Raw genomic sequence first — 25,331 nt, 5'->3', positions numbered from 1 at the left:
CCACAATTAAACTATATTTCTGGCAGTGCAAATGGAATAAATGTAGCTCTGTAAAGATTAAAAGAAAAGGAAACATGTTTTTGCTGGATAAGACACAGATGAGGCAGTTGAAGCTGGGCTATAGAATGAATATTCCATGGATCCAGTTTCTTCTTCATGTGTTTTAGTGTGCATCTGAAATGGCACCCTATTCCCTATGTAGTGCATTACTTTTGACCAGAGCCCTACGCAGGCTCTGGTCAAAAATAGCATGTAGGGAAATGGCACACTATTCCCTATACAGGGAATAGGCTGACATTTTAGACATCCCTTTAGTGTTATTGGACAAGCAGGCGTTAGCTGCCGTTGGTGATGATGACGGAGGTCCCCTTGTGTCCCGGCCCCTGCTCTGCCTGCATGCGCAGGTGTGAAGTCACGTCGTAGTGGGTGGAGCCAGCGGAGGAACAGAAGTCCCTGAGGCTCTTGGGGTCATACAGGTGCTCCAGGGCATAGCCCGTCAGGGAGTAGGCAGCAGCTTGCTTGTCCAGATAGGGCCTCCCCATTTGGGTTTGGGGGTGGGAAGGGTAGAGGGCTGGGGCAGGGGTAGGGGAGGAGTCTGAGCAGGGGCCTGGACAGCCAAGCTGGTGGTGCAGGGGCTGGGGGAGAGGGGACAAGTCTGTCTGTCCTGTCTGTTGGAGGTAGTTTTTGGGCTTGGGGAGGAGGGGATCAGACCCTGGGCTGCTGAGCCTAGAGAGAGGAGCAGGGCTTGATGCAGGGCGGCTCATCACCTGACCCAGGCCACGGCACAACACGCTATGTAGCACCCCCTGGGGGTAGTCAGTGGTGAAGCTGGGTCCGGGGCCCTTCGGGAGGCCATTGGCAGGACCTAGAGGAGTGTCAGGGCCTGGGTGGAGCTTGCTGCGGTGCTGCAGACGATTCTCCTCCTCCTTGATCATCTGCTGCGTGGCTCGGATCAGGGTCTCGATCTTGCTCGGCTCCTGGGGGCTGACCCGGAAGTAGTCTGCGCGGTAACGGTCCCCTGAGTCGCTGGCGGAGCCCCCGTCTGGCGAGCTGACCACACTGTCCTGGTCCCATTGGCCACGGTCTGTAGAGGGAGGGACAGGACACTGATCTTAGAGCCAACAGGAAGCTATATCCAGGGCTAAGCAGCGCTAGCAGCATGTTATCTTACAGGTTAAGGGTTAAAACTAACCTGTATTTTCCTGCTGACCTCTTCCAGGTCACCATTGCAAAAGTGTTTTTTAACCACAATATTCTTTCCTGGTTAAATAAAGGTTAAATAAAGCAGAGGTGGGAGATCTGAAGTGTGAGCAGGCTTTTGTACCAACCCGAATCAAATCTGGAGTGGAGTTCACCCATCTCCAGCCTCCTACAGTAATACAAGCTAAAGGGCCAGGGATAGGGACTTACTATGCAGGCTGTGGATGGAGGTGATGTGGGGCACGCTGCTCTCGTATCCCTCTCCATTCTCCAGGGACGAGGTCTTGACCAGGGGCAGCACAGAGCGGGCAGCTCCCCACCACGCCTCTGTCCCACCCTGGGGAGCACCCAGGAAGTACCTCCCTGCCTCACAGCGGCCCCGCTCGCACGTCTGGTTGTGGCCGTGTCTGTCGAGGTGGGGGTGGCTTTCGCTGGGGATGTGGTGTTGGTGCTCCTCAGTGATTGGGAGGCTGTAGCAGAGGGGACGTGGCTCGGAGAACTGCCTGTAGGCACAGGAGGCGCCAAGCCCCTCCCCCTGCTCCAGCAGCTGAGGGGAAGCGGAGTCTGTGAGGGGAGATCCTGCCCAAGGACTATCCTGGTCTGACTCTGACCGCTCGGCCTGGAAACCAGTGTACTGCAGATAGAGAGAGCGAGCAATAGGGGGAGAGAGGGAGAGAGACAGAGAGAGAGAAAGACAGAGAGCGAGAGAGGAGAAATAAGAGTCATTACCCAGGTAATCAAGAAGTGAAAAATCAGGTATAAGCCACCTCCCATCACCGACAGATCATGCAGTATCCTGGCTCAAATAGCGAGTTGCCTCTGTGAAGGATGTGTACAGGACCAGCGCTGTATGTTCCTATAGAGCCTCACCTGTGTGTAGGGGGACAGTCGAGCCTTGGCCTTAGCTCGGGACACTCTGCTCTTGGGTGCTCTGCGGTTCTCAGTGAGGCTGGTGGGAGCACTGCTGAAGGGGAAGGAGGGCTTGGTGTCTGTAACCTGGTCCAGAGACAGCTGGAGTCCTTTATACTCAGTATCCCTACAGAAGCATACACATACAGTATGGACTGTAGATCATGTAGATATACAGGTATATTCCTGATTTAACTATGTGTTAGGATTACATAAAGACCATCATTAAACAAGACAAGATAGCTCCACTGATAAGACTGTTTATCCAAGTGTGGCTTGTGCATTTGTCTACCTGGGGATTTTATTTTTTTCACTCTCAGGGTGCAAATACACACTAACATCGGTTTGGTAATTAGAGCATGGTGTGTGTGTGTCTGTGTGTGAGAGAGAGAAGAGAGAAAGAGAAGAGAGCAGAGAGAGAGAAGAGAGAGAGTGAAAGAGAGCGAGAGCGAGAAAGAGCGGTAGAGAGGCTTTCGGAAGGACTTGTTTCTCCATCAGGATTGTAACAAGGCCTTTAACAAACATACAACAGAGGGGAGGCTGTCCGTTCAAATACACATGTGATTAAGGGCTATGTCTGGCTAAACCAAGCCCACAGGAACACCATGCCAGGAGACAGTACTTGGAAATGGGAATTGATTTCTCTGTAAAGCAGGGGTGGACTGGGCATCGGGCATTTCGATCAAATGCCAGATGGGCTGGTACATTTTTAGCTGAGTGGGACTGTCCAACTTTATTTATTTTCACAAATAATAAGCATTATCTGGATAATAATGTGGCATCAAGGGGAAAAAATGGTCAGGTGTAGGGGCGTCAAGGAAGAAAATGGGCCAGTGTGTTAGAAATGCCAGGGCCGATTTCAGGTCCCAGGCCTCCCTGTATGGATTTTGTTCACTATGATGAATCAAGTTGGAGAAGATGGATGGAAAAGCCTGGACAGGGTTTACTCTGGCCAAACATTGATCCATTCCACCCACCCACTCACTCACCCACTCACTCACCCACGCACGCACGCACGCACGTACACACGCACACCCCATGCATGTGCACACGCTCACTCGCACACAGACACATATACAGGTACATGCACATACATACACATACAAAACTTTGATTTATAAAATACACACAATCACAATCAAGAAATACATGTTCCATACAAACACTATCAAAAACATACAGAATAGTATTCTCCTAGGATCAGGTCAGGTCACGCATTTCAGTCCATGACATACACACCAACTCCTTTATGTGATAAAGTGTTCTTATCTTGCTGTAAACACAGAGTATTGCCTAAGAAAGGTCAGGGATCACAGGGACAGGCTCTGGCCAATAGGAAGGGACGGAAGGTGGAAGGGTTATCAGTACTAGCCAATAGGACAAGGCAAAGAGGTTATCAGTACTAGTACACATAGAGGCAGTTCAACCAGAGGTGAACTCCTGTGTTCCCTACTAGCTGTGTGTTAATCAGTGTAGACTAGTACACCTCTAACTGCTACTGTGTGAATCACCCACCATTGCCTCTGATAAGAACAGTGAGAAAGGGGCTGTGATAGTTCTCTGATGAACTGACTAAATCCCATGCCATTCTCTCAGAAATGTATGGGGAAATAATGAATTCATTATTATCATTATTATTTAGCCTCAGACAGGACAGGAACACTCAGTGGATGACATTGTATTGTTATCTCTCTCTCTGCTAATGAACTGAGTTACTATGAATTCACTGACTGACTGATGCTATTCTCACAGATACGTTGAGGCAAACAACACGTTTGCACAATGTCTCATTACAGCTTAATGTCTCACACGATAAAACATCTCAACAAGATCACAAGACAGTACTAATTGACTGTACAGTATATGTGATTCAATAAAAAGTAAAACAATTGTTTTTAAAAAAAGATCACATTGGGGGGAATGACAAATCTTCATCCACAAATTCTAAACTCCCTACTCTCTCACCAAGCTGGCAGCCATAAACACTCGTCATCTTTATGGCCTATCAATTAAAACCTCATAAACACCGTTATGGATTTGAGGAGGGGGGTAGTCTGCGGCTGTGCATGTCGAGTCATTTCCTTCTTCTCTCCTCTGTACGGAGAAGCCTCTTCTGCCTCCTCTGGTTAATGGAGTGTTTTATGGGCCTAATTAATTTACTGGAACACTTTTACATCTGCAGCAATACACATTACACACAGCAGCACACCAGGAAATAGGCTAAATGTCCTATCCTAGAAGGCAGTGGCACAGTTTTCACAGACCTAACCAGAAGGTACAGATGTAGGTTCTTAATTTGAGCCAGTTTGCTACAGCAGAGAAATAATCCTGCAGAAACAGGAAATGTGAATTATGATGTGGATTATTATTATAAGATTTCTAAGTGAAAATTACAAACTTCAGAATACTTTTTAAACCTAAAATACATTATAAGTTTTACATTTCCTGCATTGTAGGAAAGTTCTCCTGCAACAGAGTGATCAAATTAAGATCCTACATCTGTACTGAGCCATACTAACACTCACAGAAACCAATAGAGCTTGACTTAATCTATATCTGGACTGTTTGCAGTTCAGTTGATAAAGTAAGAGCATGCTGAGTGAAAAGAGGTTTGAACATTATGGTGACATTTCCAGTGGAAAACTGGGTTGAAGCAAATTGTGTTGCTTATCAGTGCTTATCAGTGCTCATGCATGACGGAGGCCTACACTCAATACCACTGTCTGAGAAAGACAGTCCACCAGACCTGGGTTCAAACTGTATTAGTTTTCTTTCTAATACTTAAGCTTGACTGGATTGAGGTTTGCCAATGGCAATAGAGACAATGGAATCGTGCCAACAGTGCACCCCCTTCTGTCTGACACCTCGGGCCAGGTTGACTCAACCAAACAAATTAAAACTATTAGGAAGAAAAAAATACTTTGTGAACCCATGCCTGACTGAGACAGTTGACAGTCTGCAGACAGACCGATGGACATGTTGTTCATTCCAGAGACACCTTGCCAAGTGACTTTCCCTTCCTGGGTGAGGGTTCCAAAGGTAACAGCCAAGTTCTACACACAGACATCCACACTACTACACATCATAACTATTCTACACACAGACATCCACACTACTACACATCATAACTATTCTACACACAGACATCCACACTACTACACATCATAACTATTCTACACACAGACATCCACACTACCACACATCATAACTATTCTACACACAGACATCCACACTACTACACAATAACTATTCTACACACAGACATCCACACTACCACACATCATAACTATTCTACACACAGACATCCACACTACTACACATCATAACTATTCTACACACAGACATCCACACTACTACACAATAACTATTCTACACACAGACATCCACACTACTACACATCGTAACTATTCTACACACAGACATCCACACTACTAGACATCATAACTATTCTACACACAGACATCCACACTACCACACATCATAACTATTCTACACACAGACATCCACACTACTACACATCATAACTATTCTACACACAGACATCCACACTACTACACAATAACTATTCTACACACAGACATCCACTGTACTACACAATAACTATTCTACACACAGACATCCACACTACTACACATCATAACTATTCTACACACAGACATCCACACTACTACACATCATAACTATTCTACACACAGACATCCACACTACTACACAATAACTATTCTACACACAGACATCCACACTACTACACATCATAACTATTCTACACACAGACATCCACACTACTACACATCATAACTATTCTACACACAGACATCCACACTACTACACAATAACTATTCTACACACAGACATCCACACTACTACACAATAACTATTCTACACACAGACATCCACACTACTAGACATCATAACTATTCTACACACAGACATCCACACTACTAGACATAATAACTATTCTACACACAGACATCCACACTACTACACATCATAACTATTCTACACACAGACATCCACACTACTACACAATAACTATTCTACACACAGACATCCACACTACTACACAATAACTATTCTACACACAGACATCCACACAACCACACATCATAACTTTTCTACAGAAGAAGAAAGTCACAGTAAACAACTTTCAGTTTTTCAAGAAGTGATGATTCTAATTGAAAACAGTGATAGAACGCTGCAGCCTTCCTGCCAGCTACTGTAAACTCTCACCCTATTAGACAGAGAAATCTAACAGAACATTTCATCCTAACATCTACAGAACAACAAAAAACACAGTCGACAGGCTTTGATGAGATGAAAATACACAACTTCGTTCCACTATAAATGAACTCAACAAATAAAAAGGTCCTATTTACAATCCTGTCAAAACTCCTCATCCACTACACTTAAGTCATTTAAGAAAATTAACAAAAAAACGTGTCATGTTTCTTATTAACCTAAAAATAAATATATTTCTTATTAACCTCTCATTAATTGATTTGCAGTGAAGGCTTGTGTAAACCTCAGGTGCCAATACTCATTATCTTATCAGAGAGCGAAACGACAGCTAAGCTGAGCTACAAAGAAGTCTGTGTGTGTGTGTGGTGCTGTGTAAAATTTTGAACAGGATAAAGCCTGGCCTGACCCTCCCAGAGCCAAGTATCACATCAGACCAAACCAATCAAGGACAGATGTGACTGCTGATCTCTCTCTGCGGTGCCATGACTCCCGCTAGGAGATATAACCATCCACTGAAAAAATAACAGACACCCTAGACCTACAGCACCATTCTTTCCACTGACAGTACTACAGACTTATTGGTGATGTACAGAAAAAGCTAAAGGGTAGGCTATACACACTAGAGGTCGACCGATTAATCGGAATGGCCGATTAATTAGGGCCGATTTCAAGTTTTCATAACAATCGGTAATCTGCATTTTTGGACACCGAGCATGGTGTAAAAACAATCAATTTAAATCATAATCACTAGTTAACTACACATGGTTGATGATATTACTGGTTTATCTTGCTTGTCCTGCGTTGCATATAATCGATGCGGTGCCTGTTAATTTATCATTGAATCACAGCCTACTTCGCCAAACGGGTGATTTAACAAGCTCATTCGCAAAAAAAGCACTGTCGTTGCACCAATGTGTACCTAACCATAAACATCAATGCCTTTCTTAAAATCAATACACAAGTATATATTTTTAAACCTGCATTTTTAGTTAATATTGCCTGCTAACATGAATTTCTTTCAACTAGGGAAATTGTGTCACTTTTCTTGCGTTCTGTGCAACAGAGTCAGGGTATATGCAGCAGTTTGGGCCACCTGGCTCGTTGCGAACTGTGTGAAGACTATTTCTTCCTAACAAAGACAGCCAACTTCGCCAAACGGGGGATGATTTCACAAAAGCGCATTTGCGAAAAAAGCATAATCGTTGCACGAATGTACCTAACCATAAACATCAACGCCTTTCTTAAAATCAATACAGAGAAGTATATTTTTTTAAACCTGCAAAATGTAGTTAAAAGAAATTCATGTTAGCAGGCAATATTAAACTAGGTAAATTGTGTCACTTCTCTTGCGTTCATTACACGCAGAGTCAGGGTATATGCAACAGTTTGGGCCGCCTGGCTCGTTGCGAACTAATTTGCCAGAATTTTACGTAATTATGACAGAACAGTGAAGGTTGTGCAATGTAACAGCAATATTTAGACTTATGGATGATAATCGGTCGACCGCTAATACACACGGTGGGTCTTGCACACTTATTATGACCCACTGATGTAGTATTTGTCCTGTATGTCATCCACCAAGGATCACATAAGAAATAACTGTTGTACAATGCTTTCATGTGTTATCCTCTGGGGTTCTACTGAGGCACCTACGTGAGGACGTAGTTGACACTGACGATACAGTGGGGTCTGGAGGAACGGCTGTTGTGTACGATGGTGGCATAGCTCTGGACCCAAACCCAGCCACCCTGCTTAGCCAGGAACCTATAGTACTTAGTGGTCACTTGGCCTTTCACCAGCACTGGAGAGAGAGAGAGGGAAGGAGGGGGAGACAGAGAGAGAGAGAGAGAGAGAGAGAGAGAGAGAGAGAGAGAGAGAAAGAGAGAGAAAGAGAGAGAGAGAGAGAGAGAGAGAGAGAGAGAGAGAGAGAGAGAGAGAGAGAGAGAGAGAGAGAGAGAGAGAGACAAATAGAGGGGGAGAGAGAGAGACACAGAGACAAATAGAGGGGGAGAGAGAGAGTTAGAGGGAAACTGAAATTCTTGTTTATATCATTGTTCCAAAAAATAATGAAGCATTAATTAGTGGTCATGGACAGTTGAAGTCGGAAGTTTACATACACCTTAGCCAAATACATTTAAACTCAGTTTTTCACAATTCCTGACATTTAATCCTAGTAAAAGTCCCTGTACTAACTAGGTCAGTTAGGATCACCACTTTATTTTAAGAATGTGAAATGTCAGAATAATAGTAGAGAGAATTATTTATTTAATCTTTTATTTCTTTCATCACATTCCCAGTGGGTCAGAAGTTTACATACACTCAATTAGTATTTGGTAGCATTGCCTTTAAATTGTTTAACTTGGGTCAAAAGTTTCGGGTAGCCTCCCACAAGCTTCCCACAATAAGATGGGTGAATTTTGGCCCATTCCTCCTGACAGAGCTGGTGTAACTGAGTCAGGTTTGTAGACCTCCTTGCTCACCCACGCTTTTTCAGTTCTGCCCACAAATGTTCTATGGGATTGAGGTCAGGGCTTTGTGATGGCCACTCCAATACCTTGACTTTGTTGTCCTTAAGCCATTTTGCCACAACTTTGGAAGTATGCTTGGGGTCATTGTCGATTTGGAAGACCCATTTGTGAACAGGCTTTACAGTGGGGCAAAAAACAGTGGGGTATTTAGTCAGCCACCAATTGTGCAAGTTCTTCCACTTAAAAATATTTTCTATGGGGTTGAGATCTGAAGACTGGCTAGGCCACTCCAGGACCTTGAAATGCTTCTTACGAAGCCACTCCTTCGTTGCCCGGGCGGTGTGTTTGGGATCATTGTCATGCTGAAAGACCCAGCCACGTTTCATCTTCAATGCCCTTGCTGATGGAAGGAGGTTTTCATTCAAAATCTCACGATACATGGCCCCATTCATTCTTTCTTTTACACGGATCAGTCGTCCTGGTCCCTTTGCAGAAAAACAGCCCCAAAGCATGATGTTTCCACCCACATGCTTCACAGTAGGTATGGTGTTCTTTGGATGCAACTCAGCATTCTTTGTCCTCCAAACACGACGAGTTGAGTTTTTACCAAAAAGTTAGATTTTGATTTCATCTGACCATATGACATTCTCCCAATCTTCTTCTGGATCATCCAAATGCTCTCTACAAACTTCAGATGGGCCTGGACATGTACTGGCTTAAGCAGGGGGACACGTCTGGCACTGCAGGATTTGAATCCCTGGCGGCGTAGTGTGTTACTGATGATAGGCTTTGTTACTTTGGTCCCAGCTCTCTGCAGGTCATTCACTAGGTTCCCCCGTGTGGTTCTGGGTTTTTTGCTCACCGTTCTTGTGATCATTTTGACCCCACGGGGTGAGATCTTGCGTGGAGCCCCAGATCGAGGGAGATTATCAGTGGTCTTGTATGTCTTCCATTTCCTAATAATTGCTCCCACAGTTGATTTCTTCAACTGGTGCCTGGTTGGGGGTCTACAATTTTGTTTCTGGTGAACTTTGACAGTTCTTTGGTCTTGGCCATAGTGGAGTTTGGAGTGTGACTGTTTGAGGTTGTGGAAAGGTGTCTTTTATACTGATAACAAGTTCAAACAGGTGCCATTAATACAGGTAACGAGTGGAGGACAGAGGAGCATCTTAAAGAAGAAGTTACAGGTCTGTGAGAGCCAGAAATCTTGCTTGTTTGTAGGTGACCAAATACATGTTTTCCACCATCATTTGCAAATAAATTCATAAAAAATCCTACAATGTGATTTTCTGGATTTGTTTTCTCATTTTGTCTGTCATAGTTGAAGTGTACCTATGATGAAAATTACAGGCCTCTCATCTTTTTAAGTGGGAGAACTTTCACAATTGGTGGCTGACAAAATACTTTTTTGCCCCACTGTAACTTCCTGACTGATGTCTTGAGATGTTGCTTCAATATATCCACATATTTTTTTTCCTCATTATGCCATCTATTTTGTGAAGTGCACCAGTCCCTCCTGCAGCAAAGCATCCCCATATCATGATGCTACCACCCCCATGCTTCACGGTTGGGGTGGTGTTCTTCAGCTTACAAGCCTCCCCCCTTTCCCTCCAAACATAACGATGGACATTATGGCCAAACAGTTATATTTTTGTTTCATCAGACCAGATGACATTTCTCCAAAAGTATGATCTTTGTCCCCATGTGTAGTTGCAAACCGTAGTCTGGCTTTTTCATGGCGGTTATGGAGCAGTGGCTTTTTCCTTGCTGAGCCGCCTTTCAGGTTATGTGGATATAGGACTCTTTTTACAGTGGATACAGATACTTTGTACCTGTTTCCTCCAGCATCTTCACAAGGTCCTTTGCTGTTATTCTGGGATTGATATGCACTTTTCGCACCAAAGTACGTTCATCTCTAGGAGACAGAACGCCTTCCTGAGCGGTATGACGGCTGTGTGGTCCCATGGTGTTTATACTTGCCTACTAATGTTTGTACAGATGAACGTGGTACCTTCAGGCGTTTTGAAATTGCTCCCAATGATGAATCAGACTTGTGGAGGTCCACAATATATTTCTGAGGTCTTGGCTGATTTCTTTTTATTTTCCCATGATGTCAAGCAAAGAGGCACTGAGTTTGAAGTTAGGCCTTAAAATACATCCACAGGTACACATCCAATTGACTCAAATTATGTCAATTAACCTTTCAGAAGCTTCTAAAGCCATGGCATCATTTTCTGCCATTTTCCAAGCTGTTTAAAGGCAGAGTCACCTTAGTGTATGTAAACTTCTGACCCACTGGAATTGTGATGTAGTGAATTATAAGTGAAATAATCTGTCTGTAAACAATTGTTGGAAAAATTACTTGTGCCATGCACAAGAAATGTGTGGAGTGGTTGAAAAACAAGTTTTAATGACTCCAACCTAAGTGTATATAAACTTCCGACTTCAACTGTATAACATAATTGGATGATATGATTGTAGTGCAACATCAAATCAAAGTTTATTTGTCACGTGCGCCGAATACAACAGGTGTAGGTAGACCTTATAGTAAAATGCTTACAGGCTCTAACCAATAGTGCGAAAAAAAAAGGTGTGTGTGTGTGTGTGTGTGTGTGTGTGTGTGTGTGTGTGTGTGTGTGTGTGTGTGTGTGTGTGTGTAGGTAAGTAAAGAAATAAAACAACAGTAAAAATACATTTGAAAATAACAGTAGCAAGGCTATATACAGACACCGGTTAGTCGGTCTTATTGAGGTAGTATGTACATGTAGGTATGGTTAAGGTGACTATGCATATATGATGAACAGAGAGTAGCAGTAGCGTAAAAAGAGGGGTTGGTGGGTGGTGGGTGGAGGGACATAATGCAGATAGCCCGGTTAGCCAATGTGCGGGAGCACTGGTTGGTTGGGCCAATTGAGGTAGTATGTACATGAATGTATAGTTAAAGTGACAATGCATATATGATAAACAGAGAGTAGCAGCAGCGTAAAAAGAGGGGTTGGGAGGAGGCACACAATGCAAATAGTCCGGGTAACCATTTGGTTACCTGTTCAGGAGTCTTATGGCTTGGGCGTAAAAACTGTTGAGAAGCCTTTTTGTCCTAGACTTGGCACTCCGGTACCGCTTGCCATGCAGTAGTAGAGAGAACAGTCTATGACTGGGGTGGCTGGGCTCTTTGACAATTTTTAGGGTCTTCCTCTGACACCGCCTGGTGTAGAGGTCCTGGATGGCAGGCAGCTTAGCCCCAGTGATGTACGTACGCACTACCCTCTGAATTGCCTTGCGGTCGGAGGCCGAGCAATTGCCATACCAGGCAGTGATGCAACCAATGTTGCAGCTGTAGAACCTTTTGAGGATCTCAGGACCCATGCCAAATCTTTTTAGTTTCCTGAGGGGGAATAGGCTTTTTCGTGCCCTCTTCACAACTGTCTTGGTGTGTTTGGATCATTCTAGTTTGTTGTTGATGTGGACACCAAGGATCTTGAAGCTCTAAACCTGCTCCACTACAGCCCCGTCGATGAGAATGGGGACATCCTTGGTGCTCCTTTTCCTGTAGTCCACATTCATCTCCTTAGTCTTGGTTACGTTGAGGGATAGGTTGTTATTCTGGCACCACCCGGCCAGGTCTCTGACCTCCTCCCTATAGGCTGTCTCGTCGTTGTCGGTGATCAGGCCTACCACTGTTGTGTCGTCTGCAAACTTAATGATGGTGTTGGAGTTGTGCCTGGCCATGCCGTCGTGGGTGAACAGGGAGTACAGGAGGGGACTGAGCACGCACCCCTGGGGAGCTCCAGTGTTGAGGATCTGCGTGGCAGATGTGTTGCTACCTGTCCTCACCACCTGGGGGCGGCCCGTCAGGAAGTCCAGGATCCAGTTGCAGAGGGAGGTGTTTAGTCCCAGGTTCCTTAGCTTAGTGATGAGCTTTGAGGGCACTATGGTGTTGAACGCTGAGCTGTAGTCAACGAATAGCCTTCTCACACAGGTGTTGCTTTTGTCCAGGTGGGAAAGGGCAGTGTGGAGGTCAATAGAGATTGCATCATCTGTGGATCTGCTTGGACGGTATGCAAATTGGAGTGGGTCTAGGGTTTCTGGGATAATGGTGTTGATGTGAGCCATTACCAGCCTTTCAAAGCACTTCATGGCTACAGACTGTAGTCATTTAGGCAGGTTGCCTTAGTGTTATTGGGCACAGGGACTATGGTGATCTGCTTGAAACATGTTGGTATTACAGACTCAATCAGGGACATGTTGAAAATGTCAGTGAAGACACCTGCCAGTTGGTCAGCACATTCCCGGAGCACACGTCCTGGTAATCCGTCTGGCCCCGCAGCCTTGTGTATATTGACCTGTTTAAGGGTCTTACCCACGTCGGCTACGGATAGCGTGATCACACAGTCATCAAGAACAGCTGATGCTCTCATGCATGCCGTAGTGTTGATTGCCCCGAAGCGAGCATAGTAGTGATTTAGCTCGTCTGGTAAGCTCGTGTCACTGGGCAGCTCGTGGCTGTGCTTCTCTTTGTAGTCTGTAATAGTTTGCAAGCCCTGCCACATCCGATGAGCGTCGGAGCCGGTGTAGTATGATTCAATCTTAGCCCTGTATTCCCACTTTGCCTGTTTGATGATTCGTCACAGGGCATAGCTGGATTTCTTGTAAGCTTCCAGGTTAGGAGTCCCGCACCTTGAAAGCGGCAGCTCTACCCTTTAGCTCAGTGTGAATGTTGTCTGTAATCCAAGGCTTCTGGTTGGGGTATGTATGTACAGTCACTGTGGGTACGACTTCCTCTATGCACTTATTGATAAAGGCGGTGACCGATGTGGTGTATTCCTCAATGTCATCGGAAGAATCCCGGAACATGTTCCAGTCTGTGATAGCAAAACAGTCCTGTAGTTTAGCATCTGTTTCATCTGACCACTTTTTTATAGACCGAGTCACTGGTGCTTCTTGCTTTAATTTTTGCTTGTAAGCAGGAATCAGGAGGATAGAGTTGTGGTCGGAGGGCGAGGGAGAGCTTTGTACACGTCTCTGTGTGTGGAGTAAAGGTAATCTAGATTTTTTTCCCCCTCTGGTTATACATTTAACATGTTGATAGAGATTTGGTAGAACTGATTTAAGTTTCTCTGCATTAAATTCTCCGGCCACTAGGAGTGCCGTCTCTGGGTGGGTGGTTTCCTTTTTGCTTATTTCCTTATACAGATGACTGAGTGCTGTCTTAGTGCCAGCATCGGTTTGTGGTGGTAAATAAACAGCCCCGAATAGTATAGCTGAGAACTCTCTAAGCAAGTAGTGTGGCTTGCAATTTATCACAATATTCTCTACTTCAGGCGAGCAAAATCTAGAGACCTCCTTAGATTTCGTGCACCAGCTGTTGTTTACAAATATGCACAGACCGCCCCCCCTCGTCTTACCGGAGTGTGCTGTTCTATCCTGCCGGTGAAGCGTATATCCCGCTAGCTGAATATCCATGTCGTCATTCAGCCACGATTCCGTGAAACATATGATATTACAGTTTTTGATGTCCCGTTGGTAGGATATTCGTGATCGTACCTCGCCTAATTTATTGTCCAACAATTGCACGTTGGCAAGTAATATTGATGGTAACGGCAGCTTTCTTACTCGCCTTCTGCGGGTCCTTTCAAGGCATCCGGCTCTTCGTCATCTGTACCTGCGTCGCTTCCTCTTGCGAATAACTGGGATGTCGGCCCTGCCGGGTGTTTGGAGAATATCATGTGAGTCTTGCTTGTTGTTGAAAAAATCTTTGTCTAATCCGAGGTAGTGATCGCTGTCCTGATATCTAGAAGCTCTTAGTCTAATCCGAGGTGAGTGATCTCTGTCCTGATATCCAGAAGCTATTTTCTGCCGTAAGATACGGTTGCAGAAACATTATGTACAAAGTAAGTTACAAATAATGCGGGAAAAAACACATAATAGCACAATTGGCTGGGTGCCTGTAAAGCTGCTGTCATTTCTTCCGGCGCCATTTTTGTTAGAGGATGGATGTTGTTCTAAGTAGAACAGGTTATTGCAATTACACAAAATATATTAGAACTGATAAGACATAATTAAAAAAGATTATATTTTATTTGTCAGATAATATTTTAGACTCGAGTCACGTGAAACTATAATATCAATCAGATAGTTCATAAAGCATTTAGAAATGGAAAAAAAGGCACTTTGTTTCATGTGATGTAAAGCAATTATTAAAGTACAATTACAGTGCATTCGGAAAGTATTCAGACCCCTTGAATTTTTTCCACATTTTGTTATGTTATATCCTTGTTTTAAAATGTATTAAATTAAATAAAAATCACAGTACCCCATAATGACAAAGCGAAAACGGGTTTTTAGAAATACCTTATTTAAATAAGTAATCAGACCCTTTGCTATGAGACTCTAAATTGAGCTGAGGTGCATCATGTTTCCATTGATCATCCTTGAGATGTTTCTACAACTTGATTGGAGTCCACTTGTGGTAAATTCAACTGATTGGACATGATTTGGAAAGGCACACACCTGTCTATATAAGGTCCCACAGTTGACAGTACATGTCACAGCAAAAATCAAGCCATGAAGTCAAAATAACTGTCCACAGAGCTCCGAGACAGGATTGTGTTGAGGCACCAAAAAATGTCTGCAGCATTGAATGTCCCCAAGAACATAGTGGCCTCCATCATTCTTAAATTGAAGAAGTTTGGAACCACCAAACTGAGCAATCAGGGGAGAAGGGCCTTAGTCAGGGAGGTGACTAAGAACCCGATTGTCACTCTGACAGAGCTCCAGAGTTCCTCTGTGGAGATTGGAGATCCTTCCAGAAGGACAACCATCTCTGCAGCACTCCACCAATCAGGCATTTATGGTAGAGTGGCCAGACGGAAGCAACTCCTCAGTAAAAGGCACATGACAGCCTACTTTGGCAAAAGGCACCTAAACACTCTCAGACCATGAGAAACAAGATTCTCTGGTCTGACGAAACCAAGATTGAACTCTTTGGCCTGAATGCCAAGCGTCATGTCTGGAGGAAACCTGGCACCATCCCTAAGGTGAAGCACGGTGGTGGCAGCATCATGCTGTGGGGATGTTTTTCAGTGGCAGGGACTGGGAGACTAGTCAGGATCGAGGGAAAGATGAACGGAGCAAAGTACAGCGAGATTCTTGATAAAAACCTGCTCCAGAGCACTTAGGACCTCAGACTGGGGTGAAGGTTCACCTTCCAACAGGACAATGGCCCTAAGCACACAGCCAAAACAACGCAGAAGTGGCTTCAGGACAAGTCTCTGAATGTCCTTGAGTGGCCTGGCCCAGCCAGAACCAAGACTTGAACCTGATCGAACATCTCTGGAGAGACCTGAAAATAGCTGTGATAGCAACGCTCCCCATCCAACCTGACAGAGCTTGAGATGATCTGCAGAGAAGAATGGGAGAAACTCCCAAATACAGGTGCGCCGAGCTTGTAGCGTCATACCCAAGAAGATTCAACGCTGCAATCACTGCCAAAAGCGCTTCAACAAAGTACTGAGTAAAGAGTCTAAATACTTACGTAAATATATCCTTTTTTATTTTTAATACATTTGCAAAAGTGTCTAAAAAACATTTTTTGCTTTGTCATTATGGGATATTGCGTGTATTTACATGAGGGGGAAAAAACGATTTAATCTATTTTAGAATAAGGCTGTAACGTAACAAAATGTGGAAAAATTCAAGGGGTCTGAATAGTTTCTGAATGCACTGTAAGTACATTAGATATCTGTATAACATTCAGCACAGACAGTGGTGTTAGTTATGCCTTTTGTATTACTATTGCCACTACACTGTTAATATACCACAGATAGAAAATTCTAGTTCTGAGGACTGGGAGATAGTAACTGTAGGAGAGCAAAACAAACCTAACTCACACAAGTGGTGTGCACATCTCAGGTGGAAGGAGTCACAGCTATGGACATGGTGATAGAGCGTCTTCTCTATAAGATCCTGGGGCTCATAGCCTGTCAGCTCAGCTACCCTGGGACATACACAATATTAAATACACACGCTCAGAATTACTGATACATATGCATACAGAACGTACCCAATTTCTGCATCTTCCTCATTATTTCAGATGTGTATGACTACTCATGCATCTATGTAGTGTTTATGAAGACGTTATGAATGCTCAACAAAGCCGTTAGAAGTTGTTTAAAGTGGAACCTTAAGTATTTGGGACCACTAAGCATCTCCAGTGTGTGAGTTGGGTTAAATGTTGTATTTACCTGGAGTCGAGGAAGATGAGCTTCATATCCAGGCTGGCTCTGAACATGAACATGTTGCTGTGTAGTTTGATTTCAGTGACAGCGCTAGGGGGTAGAGAGTGGCCCACCGCCACCAAGCCCACGTTCTGATAGCAGCCATCAAATGGAGACATGTCCAGGCTGTACTGACGGATCTTTAGGTACCCGCTGCAGTGGATCACCTGACAGAATTGTACACACAAATATGCATGAAGGCCTACAATATATAAGAATACACATATGGAAATATGTATTCAATCAGTTTAGAGGTATTGCAAGAGATTTCTGTTATTATGGACTGCATGGGAACGGAGAGTTTCTAGCAGGGCTAAAACTACAGTTTGAAGGATTTTTCAAAAAACCAAGTGCAGTTTGCCAGAGAAGTTTAAAATATAGGCTTCAATTATAAAGACCCTGTGCCAACTATCAACAATTCAGTCACACCATCAACATAAACTGGAATGGCTGACTATATAATCGAACAACTTTGACATTGAGAAAGATGGCAGCAATATAGGCCTACCTTGTATCCACCACATGTCAGACCAGCATTTCTTTTCGCGAGGACGCATTTCATTCTCAAAAAGAATGAACGTTCCATTTCATATTCTTCAAAGACAGAGAGAAAACGCAATCAAAGACGACCATATAATGTAAATACCATGACACGTGATTCAGTGCTCAGTCAGTCAATCAACATAGCATACACAGGCTACCATACCTTGGACAAAGTGCGAGTGGCAGGGTTGGTGAGCTGTCAGCACGGCTGTCATTTCGTCGTGGTCAGCGGGGTGGATGTACTCGTAAATACTATTTCCGGTCAGCTCTACCTGTTAAAATACACGTTTAGTCATTGTTTTCAAGAAACGTAAAACATAGCCTATAGTCAGTCCTATGTCTACTGTAGCACAATGTACAAGGATCGATTTAAATCGAATGCAAAATAAAGCAATCAATTTCATCGAAATTAAGACGGATTGTGCAGCAGCCTACCTGTGATAAGCCCAAATGGACCGATGCTGTTTCAGATATGTACATTACTTTCCCGTCAGGAGCAACCACAAAAATGAACCCGTCCAACGTCTGAAAAATAATTGTAATGTATATATTAATTAGGTCAAATGTGGACAAAATGTGCGTGGATCTTTGCCTAGCTAGGCCTACATATTAATGCTACTATACAGGTTATTCGATTATTTAATTTCTCAAATTAATAATCAATCAATCTGTTGTCAATACAAAATAAGAAAAATACCAGAGACACGTCTATGACAGCATCGTAGCATTGTGTTTTTTTTATCGGTTGACTATCAAAAAGGTTGTTACCAATTAGCATAATAATAATAATAATAATAATAATAATAATAACATTTTGTTCAATGTATCCAAATTCATTATCTTGAAATGATTAATAACCTTGAAATTATCAATAGAAACACACTAATAATGTCTGCATACTTATTAATATCATTATTATAGTCTAGAACTTCGACTATACTATAACTACTAGGCCATGGTACTTTTGCTGTGTTGCATTTAGTGTTGTTACGATCATGTAGGAACGAACCCTTGTTAACTAGAGACTCCTGGAGGAGAGAAGAGAGGCGCAGCGCGTGACTATGAATGCGTTGAAGATATTTCCAGATTTATATCCACAAGAATGAGAGCAGCAGGAGGGAGATGTGAGGAAGAAAATCACTCTCCCTTTAAAATATGGATAACGGGCGACAACTGCTGCTGTCACGTGGGATAATGATGATAATAATAATAATAATACAATAAAAAAATAAGTCATCTGTACAGAATTTACAATAATAAAAACACTTTACCATTCGACATTTTTTTACATTTCTATTATATTCCAAAGATAAAAATGGCGTTCATAATTCAAATAAGTCTGCACCTGTAGGATATGTGATCCCACCTGTAACAGATGTGATCCCAGCTCTCGCCCAACATTATCCAGAGATCTGGTCCGACTCACGTGGCCCCAGGACTCTCCCAGCCCTGCAACACACATGGGAAAATAAGTGAATATCAGTTTGTATTTTAGAATGAATGTACATAAGTTAAATAAAATCGACATAATAATAAAAGCGACATAATAATACTCATCATCATAATAGAGAGCATGCCTTTGAGATGCATTATTCATTTTCGACGTAATTGTGTAAATGTGATAATATGGCTATCAGCGTTAAAATAAATTATTTTAGTTTGAATAATAATATTCATATTCACACTTGAAATAAATATAATGTTTGGGTATATATTTAAAAACCTAATATTATTCTTCAGTTGAGCACACCTGATTTCACAGCGATGACTGGACTGTAAACAGGTTGGCAAGACATTGGACGTGCAAATCTCCTCCACCGCACACCGAAGGAAACAACAAAATTCGATAAAGCAAATAAGAGTTCCTGTCCCCGGTAAACCACCGCGCAATCCCGATTGCAATGCAAATTCCATACGAAAACAAACACGTGCCCGTGCAAAGATCACAACAACAACAAAAACGTTTCGCATTTTAATATTAACCAAAAATGCACTTCACGTAAATTACTCCTTAACCACAACTCTTCACTACAGGAGCTGGACCATTCAGTGTCATATGGAAAATCACATATTATTCGATAGACAATGATTTAATCTAAATCTCTTAACCGTTAGCATTTTATATCTTTCTGATGAATGACTATCACCGATAGACCTATAGGCCTACTGGCAATAACGTAACATGTGGAAGCTTGTTGGGGGGGAAAACTATAATCATACTGGGCCCGTTTTTAGTGTGTCAATACGTCACGTTTTAAGCTAATTACAAGTAAGCAGGGCCATAGGTACCACTAGGTACCAAAACCACAAAGTCAAAATTGTCTATATTGTAAAAATGTATGAAAAAAATACATTCGTTTTATTGGTCTTAATTTAAGGTTGGAATTAGGCATAAGGTTAGCAGTGTGGTTAAGATAAGGGTTAGATTTAAAATCACATTTTAAAACATGTATAATTGTACAAATAGGCTGTGGTAACTAGTGATGACCCCATAGGTGGGACTGTCTGTTCCTCTCCGCGCCATGGTAATCTGTGTGGGAGCTCGAGCTGGGGCCTTTAGGTTCTCGCACTTGACCTACCGCAGGGAATTAGGCTCTCTTCGACATCAACGCGCGCTTAAGATAATCACTAAATTGGGCATTACATTCAGAAATAGGATCTAAAGATACTCCTGCGACATGAAGTGGTCCAAACCGAACAAAAGTAGGCCTACATTTCAAACAAAAGAGGCGTTACTGACGACTCAAAGATTAGTCTGGAGAGCCCTGTCCTGAAAGAGTGTTTAATTGCTCGCATGCATGGCTAGAAAATTGTATTCGTCTCCTATAAAATTGCAGTTGAAAAAGCTCCCAGTTTCTCTGAGCTCAATTTGTTATTTTGCTCACGTGCGCGTCTACAACAGATTTAGATCATTATTTACACGGGCCTCTTAGAAGAAGCATACTATGTTTTGTAGGTCTACACACACATATATCGTGTTCCGTTAATTGTGCAGGTTTCAACAAGGTATAGGAATACAAAAAGCTTAAAAATCCTTCCAAGAAATGGGCTAGGCCTAATAATGTCTATATTGGAATTATGATTTTAATATAGCCTTTTTTTGCGTCAGTAAAGCCTGATAAACCAGACACATGGTTTGCTGTTATGATTATTTAATGCCAAAACATTTTCTTGAACCAAATAAAATGTGAGGTGGCCCAAATACGCATTGTACGTCTGTTTGTGTTTTCGATTGATCTAACAGCGGCGGAAGACTTCAGAAAAACAAACGCATCAACACGTCTCTCCCGCTCTCTCTGATGTGACTTGTAATTCAACTCGGTGGGACCACATGGGGTGGAGCAAAGGTTATTGACCGCTCGCTGTCAATAAAGGCCATAAAACCCTCTCACCTCTATACATTTTCATATAATCTTTTACTGGCGAATACTCGGAACACTTTCTTTGCAATACACGCTATCACTTTCCGGGCCTAATTCGACGTTGTGTTATGTGTTTCAAGGCGATTTGTTTTGCACTCCTTGCAGCAGTGTGTGTTTGGACAGCCCTTTAAAACAGCAGAGGCAATTTAATGAGGAACGCACATGGCTCGCAATACGGATCGTAAAACGCATCAGTGACAGGACCCTCCTAAACTGAGTATACAGAATATTCCCCGATACAGCCACTACCCCCCCCCCCCCCCCCCCCCCCCCCCCCCCTGTGAGACTGTAGCTTCAATTATTCATCAGTTTATTTTACCATATGCTTGTGTTGGGAAACAACCGCATGCTTTGTTTCCTTATCAAGTGTGGAAACCGTGAGCGGTAGCCTATTAAAACGGCGATTAAAAAAAAACGAATTAAGCATAGGCCTGTCAGAATTTCCTCATCATTATATTCACCCAGACAAACTGTGACTGAAATGAGCTTCTGGTAACACTAGATAGACTATTTCTGGTTTACATTTTTTTCTACTCTCCTCTTTTATCACTATTAAAGAGTAGGCGGGCCTATCTATAACGAGCTTAAATTGATAACCTATGATAGCCTTTAGCCTACACTGTTACGGAAAACTGACATTTTAGGTATTATCAACAGTAAAAATTAAAAAACGTATCTTTGGAGCGCCAAAAACCTTTTAACCACCAGTGGGTGCATGGCAGGCTTATTGTTGTTTCAGGCACATTAACATATGTTGAGGAAGCTATAAGAGGCTATATTTGTTGCACCCGTGAATTCTGTACCAATTTAACTTCAATGGTGATCATGGCTCATCGATTGAAAATGCATTGGGGGCAGATTGGAGTGGCCAGATTTTGGGAATTTTCACTAGATGTAATCGAAAGTAGGGTCCTTTGGAGAAATAATTGTTGACATATATTTGACATTTGTATCTTAAAGCATGATTGAGAAATAATTAATTGAAGTTGGAATATTTCTGACATTTGTCTTAGCCAGGCCTCCTTTTAGACTCCATAATGTTTCATCTGTAGGTGCTACAAAGCAAAGATTGGTCATATGAAGCTTTACTGTTAGCTCTGTGATATCAGCTATTTATTTTTTATAAAAATGTATAACAAATGTATTAATATTGAAAAATAAACATGAACATTGAAAATATAGGTTACCAATTTGGATTTGGCTAATTTCTCTATATATGGCTGAACATAATATACTCTACAGGCTATCAAAGTTCCAGAGTGGGATCTCTGCTACCTTTAGAGTAATTTGTAAGTATTATCAATGAGGGAATGTGAAAATGGATTCAAAATGGTCGCCCTCTGCTGGTGATTTGCAGGATGTGCAATGATGCAAGTAAAAGGAGGGCTGCGATTGGCTACAATGCCTACTTTGTCAATTTCACTGTATAAAATGGTCCATAAATGTAAAACTAACACTATGGAACTTTGATATGCCTGTAGAGTAGGTAGATCTGTACTATGTTAAACCATAGGCCTATATTTGAAATTTTTTTTTAAAAAAATCTAAAATGTTAAATTGTTATAAATTAATGTAATAAAATTGTCATTGAAATCAAAATACTACTAATATCACAGAGCAAGTGGCAAAGCTTCATATGAAACCAATTTCTGCTTTGTAGCACCTACAGATGAAACATTATAGAGCCTTAAAGAAGGCCTGGGAAGGTCGAAAATGTCACAAATATTCGACATTCAAGTCTTTATTTCTCAATTATGCTTTAATATACAAATGTCAAATATATGTCAACAATTCTTCCTCCAAAGGACCCTTCTACGGATTCAATTTCGTGAAAATTCCCCAAATCAGGGTATATTTTTGTTTTTAGTTCCTGAGGAATCCCCCAATTTGAAGTAGATGTATAGTGTAAACTAGATATGCGGTCCTTCCGCAACTCAGTAAAACACTGATGAAGATAAAAATAACTGTAGAGGAGATATGACACTTGTCACAATGTCAAAACAACCAATCGCCTGTGCTTATGGAATTTGTCAAATAGAATTTAGATGAAATATGTTCCACTTCTTATACTGACTGCATTAACATTATTGATATGATAATATCTACGGGTACGCCCAAGACGCCTGTGCATGCGATGAATCGTTGATCACCTGCAACGTCATACATAGGTTAGGCCTATAGGCCTAAAAACAACATTCGACACAGGGGGGATCGATTTTAAGCAAAATCCACAATCCATATACTCTCGTGCATTTTTTTGTTTGTTGTGTGTGTGTCTTAACAGCCTGAGCTTGAGAAGTCATTCTTGAGAAGTCGCTTCTTTTCTTTGCCTCAGTGTTACAAGCCCCCCCCCCCCATATGTTCGTAAGGATCAGACCGCTAGTCGCTCGGGTGACGCTAATTGGCGCGGCTCTGTAGCGGTCACGCAGAACAGGGGCCCGTTGAGACCGCGGGGAGAAGGTGGCAAATGACGGCTAATCGTCTTCCAGGGGCATCATGGTCGCCTGACTCTGAAAGGGGACTACACGTGTATAAATGTAAAAATACACGCACAGTGTATTCTTCACAGACAAAGAGGTGTGTACAACGGTCAGTTATCCATGTATGCGCGCACACTACTTATTTCACGGGACATTGTGTGCATAAAGTTGCCATCTTTAGGCTACTTAGGCATGAATCAAGTTTGTTTTGGAAAAACATGGTAGATTTTGATAGAATAAATTCCAATGAATTGTATTTTTAGTCCTAGTTAATAATATTGCCACAATTTCGAAAGGCCTACAAAAGTTATCTTAAATCCGTATGGCATTTTGACTCTCTCTCGGACTGCTTATATTTGACAATATATAACCAACTAAAATATAGAACTATTCCATATATCAGTATGGGAAATAACATAGGTAAATAAAAGTATTCCCTTCACATGTAACAGTGGAGAGATTATTGAATGGAATTTAATTGGGCCTAACGAGGTATGTTATGCAACATATAGCTTGATTTAGATTCATGTAGGCCTACACCTCTCCCATACGTAAACACAGTAATTACTGTAGTCTTATTGATTCCCCAATGATTCGTGTAAATGAGGAGAAGTGGCAGCACAGGCGTTTTGCAGAATGAGAGCAGAATAAAAACGTTAATAACATGACATGCTTCATCATTATAAGACATAATATAACACATTACACATGTATATCAGTGAATAGATGAGGCAACAAAGTCATTTGATAATATGTGGCAACATTTGGAATTATGATTGAATTATTAGCCTTGCATAAGAACATGAATATCTAGCATCAAAATAAAAACAAAAAGCCTAACTGTAACACAAAAATAATTTTAAATATACCAATAACACTTAAGATAACATCAATATAAACGTTGGTTGTTATAATAGCCCAATAATAATCATCATAATATAACAACGTTTAATGTAATAATATCAGAACCTTACCTTCAGGAAAAACAATTCTCATTTTCAAGTAACTTGTTGTGAGTCGAATAATTGAAGCTTTATCAAGTTGAGACGTGATGGCAGAAGGTAAAGGCAATAGTTTGGCCAGCTCATAGAATTCACTATTTTCCTTTTCCCGTCGAGTCCGGGCAGCATTTTTCGATTTTTCTTTCATTTTCAAATAATTATATTTTCTTCGACCTTGGCGTGAATTCACCAAACAATAAAAGTCAGTCAACATACAGATCTCAATTCTATATCATTTTACTGCTTTGACTCCCATGCATTCTGTTTTACGCGCCGGCTCTTCAAAAGCACGAACTGTATTTCTCTGGCGCGGATAACTTGTGTGGTGCGTCAAGATAACACGGTTCTCCTTCCTGACTAAATCCAGAAATAAAATATGAACAGTCCCATGTTACTTCCAGGATAGATTAAGAAGGCGAAAAAGTATCTGAGTATCCTGTATATTATGAGGAGTAATCGGCCATAGCTCCAGATTCATTGTACATGACATCCACTTGGGCCCAACATCTCTGTGAGGAGTTCAGGTCCTTCACACCGTTGCCGAAGATATCATGTCCTTCTGAAGAAAAATAATAATAATATGCGAGAATACATTAACACTTTGAACCTAATATTGTTCAAATAGGCATAGGTCAACTGATGTAAAATGGTGATTTGCATACGTTCAATTGCACCAGATAGGCCTTGTAAAATGTGAACATCACACTTGTGGTGAGCATTGATTGCAATGCGCATTACGCACCAATTAGGTTGGTTTACTAAAGTAATTAGCCTAGAGACAGAGTGCCAATAC

At 42.1% G+C, this 25,331-nt stretch overlaps 1 protein-coding gene across 1 annotated transcript; it reads right to left on the bottom strand.

Moving 5' to 3' along the window:
* Positions 1 to 130: 130 nt before the first annotated feature.
* Positions 131 to 24,686, bottom strand: LOC139380116 (single-minded homolog 1-A-like). The gene is made up of 11 exons (XM_071122570.1): positions 24,512 to 24,686; positions 19,002 to 19,084; positions 18,071 to 18,160; positions 17,799 to 17,907; positions 17,601 to 17,686; positions 17,060 to 17,259; positions 16,706 to 16,812; positions 8,002 to 8,149; positions 2,071 to 2,236; positions 1,411 to 1,834; positions 131 to 1,084 (listed from the first exon to the last, which is right to left on the bottom strand). The coding sequence occupies exons 1-11, from the start codon at positions 24,684 to 24,686 to the stop codon at positions 336 to 338; spliced, it is 2,337 nt and encodes a 778-aa protein (XP_070978671.1). The 3' UTR covers positions 131 to 335.
* Positions 24,687 to 25,331: the final 645 nt, after the last annotated feature.

The sequence above is a fragment of the Oncorhynchus clarkii genome, chromosome 2 (assembly GCF_045791955.1).
Source record: "Oncorhynchus clarkii lewisi isolate Uvic-CL-2024 chromosome 2, UVic_Ocla_1.0, whole genome shotgun sequence".
NCBI classification, from domain to species: domain Eukaryota; kingdom Metazoa; phylum Chordata; class Actinopteri; order Salmoniformes; family Salmonidae; genus Oncorhynchus; species Oncorhynchus clarkii.
This window is presented reverse-complemented; position numbering and strand designations above follow the sequence as displayed.

What these genes read in the sequence shown, in the direction of transcription:
- LOC139380116 (XM_071122570.1), bottom strand. Translation starts at nt 24,686, where the DNA reads ATGAAAGAAAAATCGAAAAATGCTGCCCGGACTCGACGGGAAAAGGAA. An exon ending in CTCATCTTCCTCGACTCCAG is followed by an intron (nt 16,813 to 17,059) that starts GTAAATACAACA and finishes TGTATGTCCCAG; the next exon opens with GGTAGCTGAGCTGACAGGCT. An exon ending in AGTGTCAACTACGTCCTCAC is followed by an intron (nt 2,237 to 8,001) that starts GTAGGTGCCTCA and finishes ATGCTTCTGTAG; the next exon opens with GGATACTGAGTATAAAGGAC.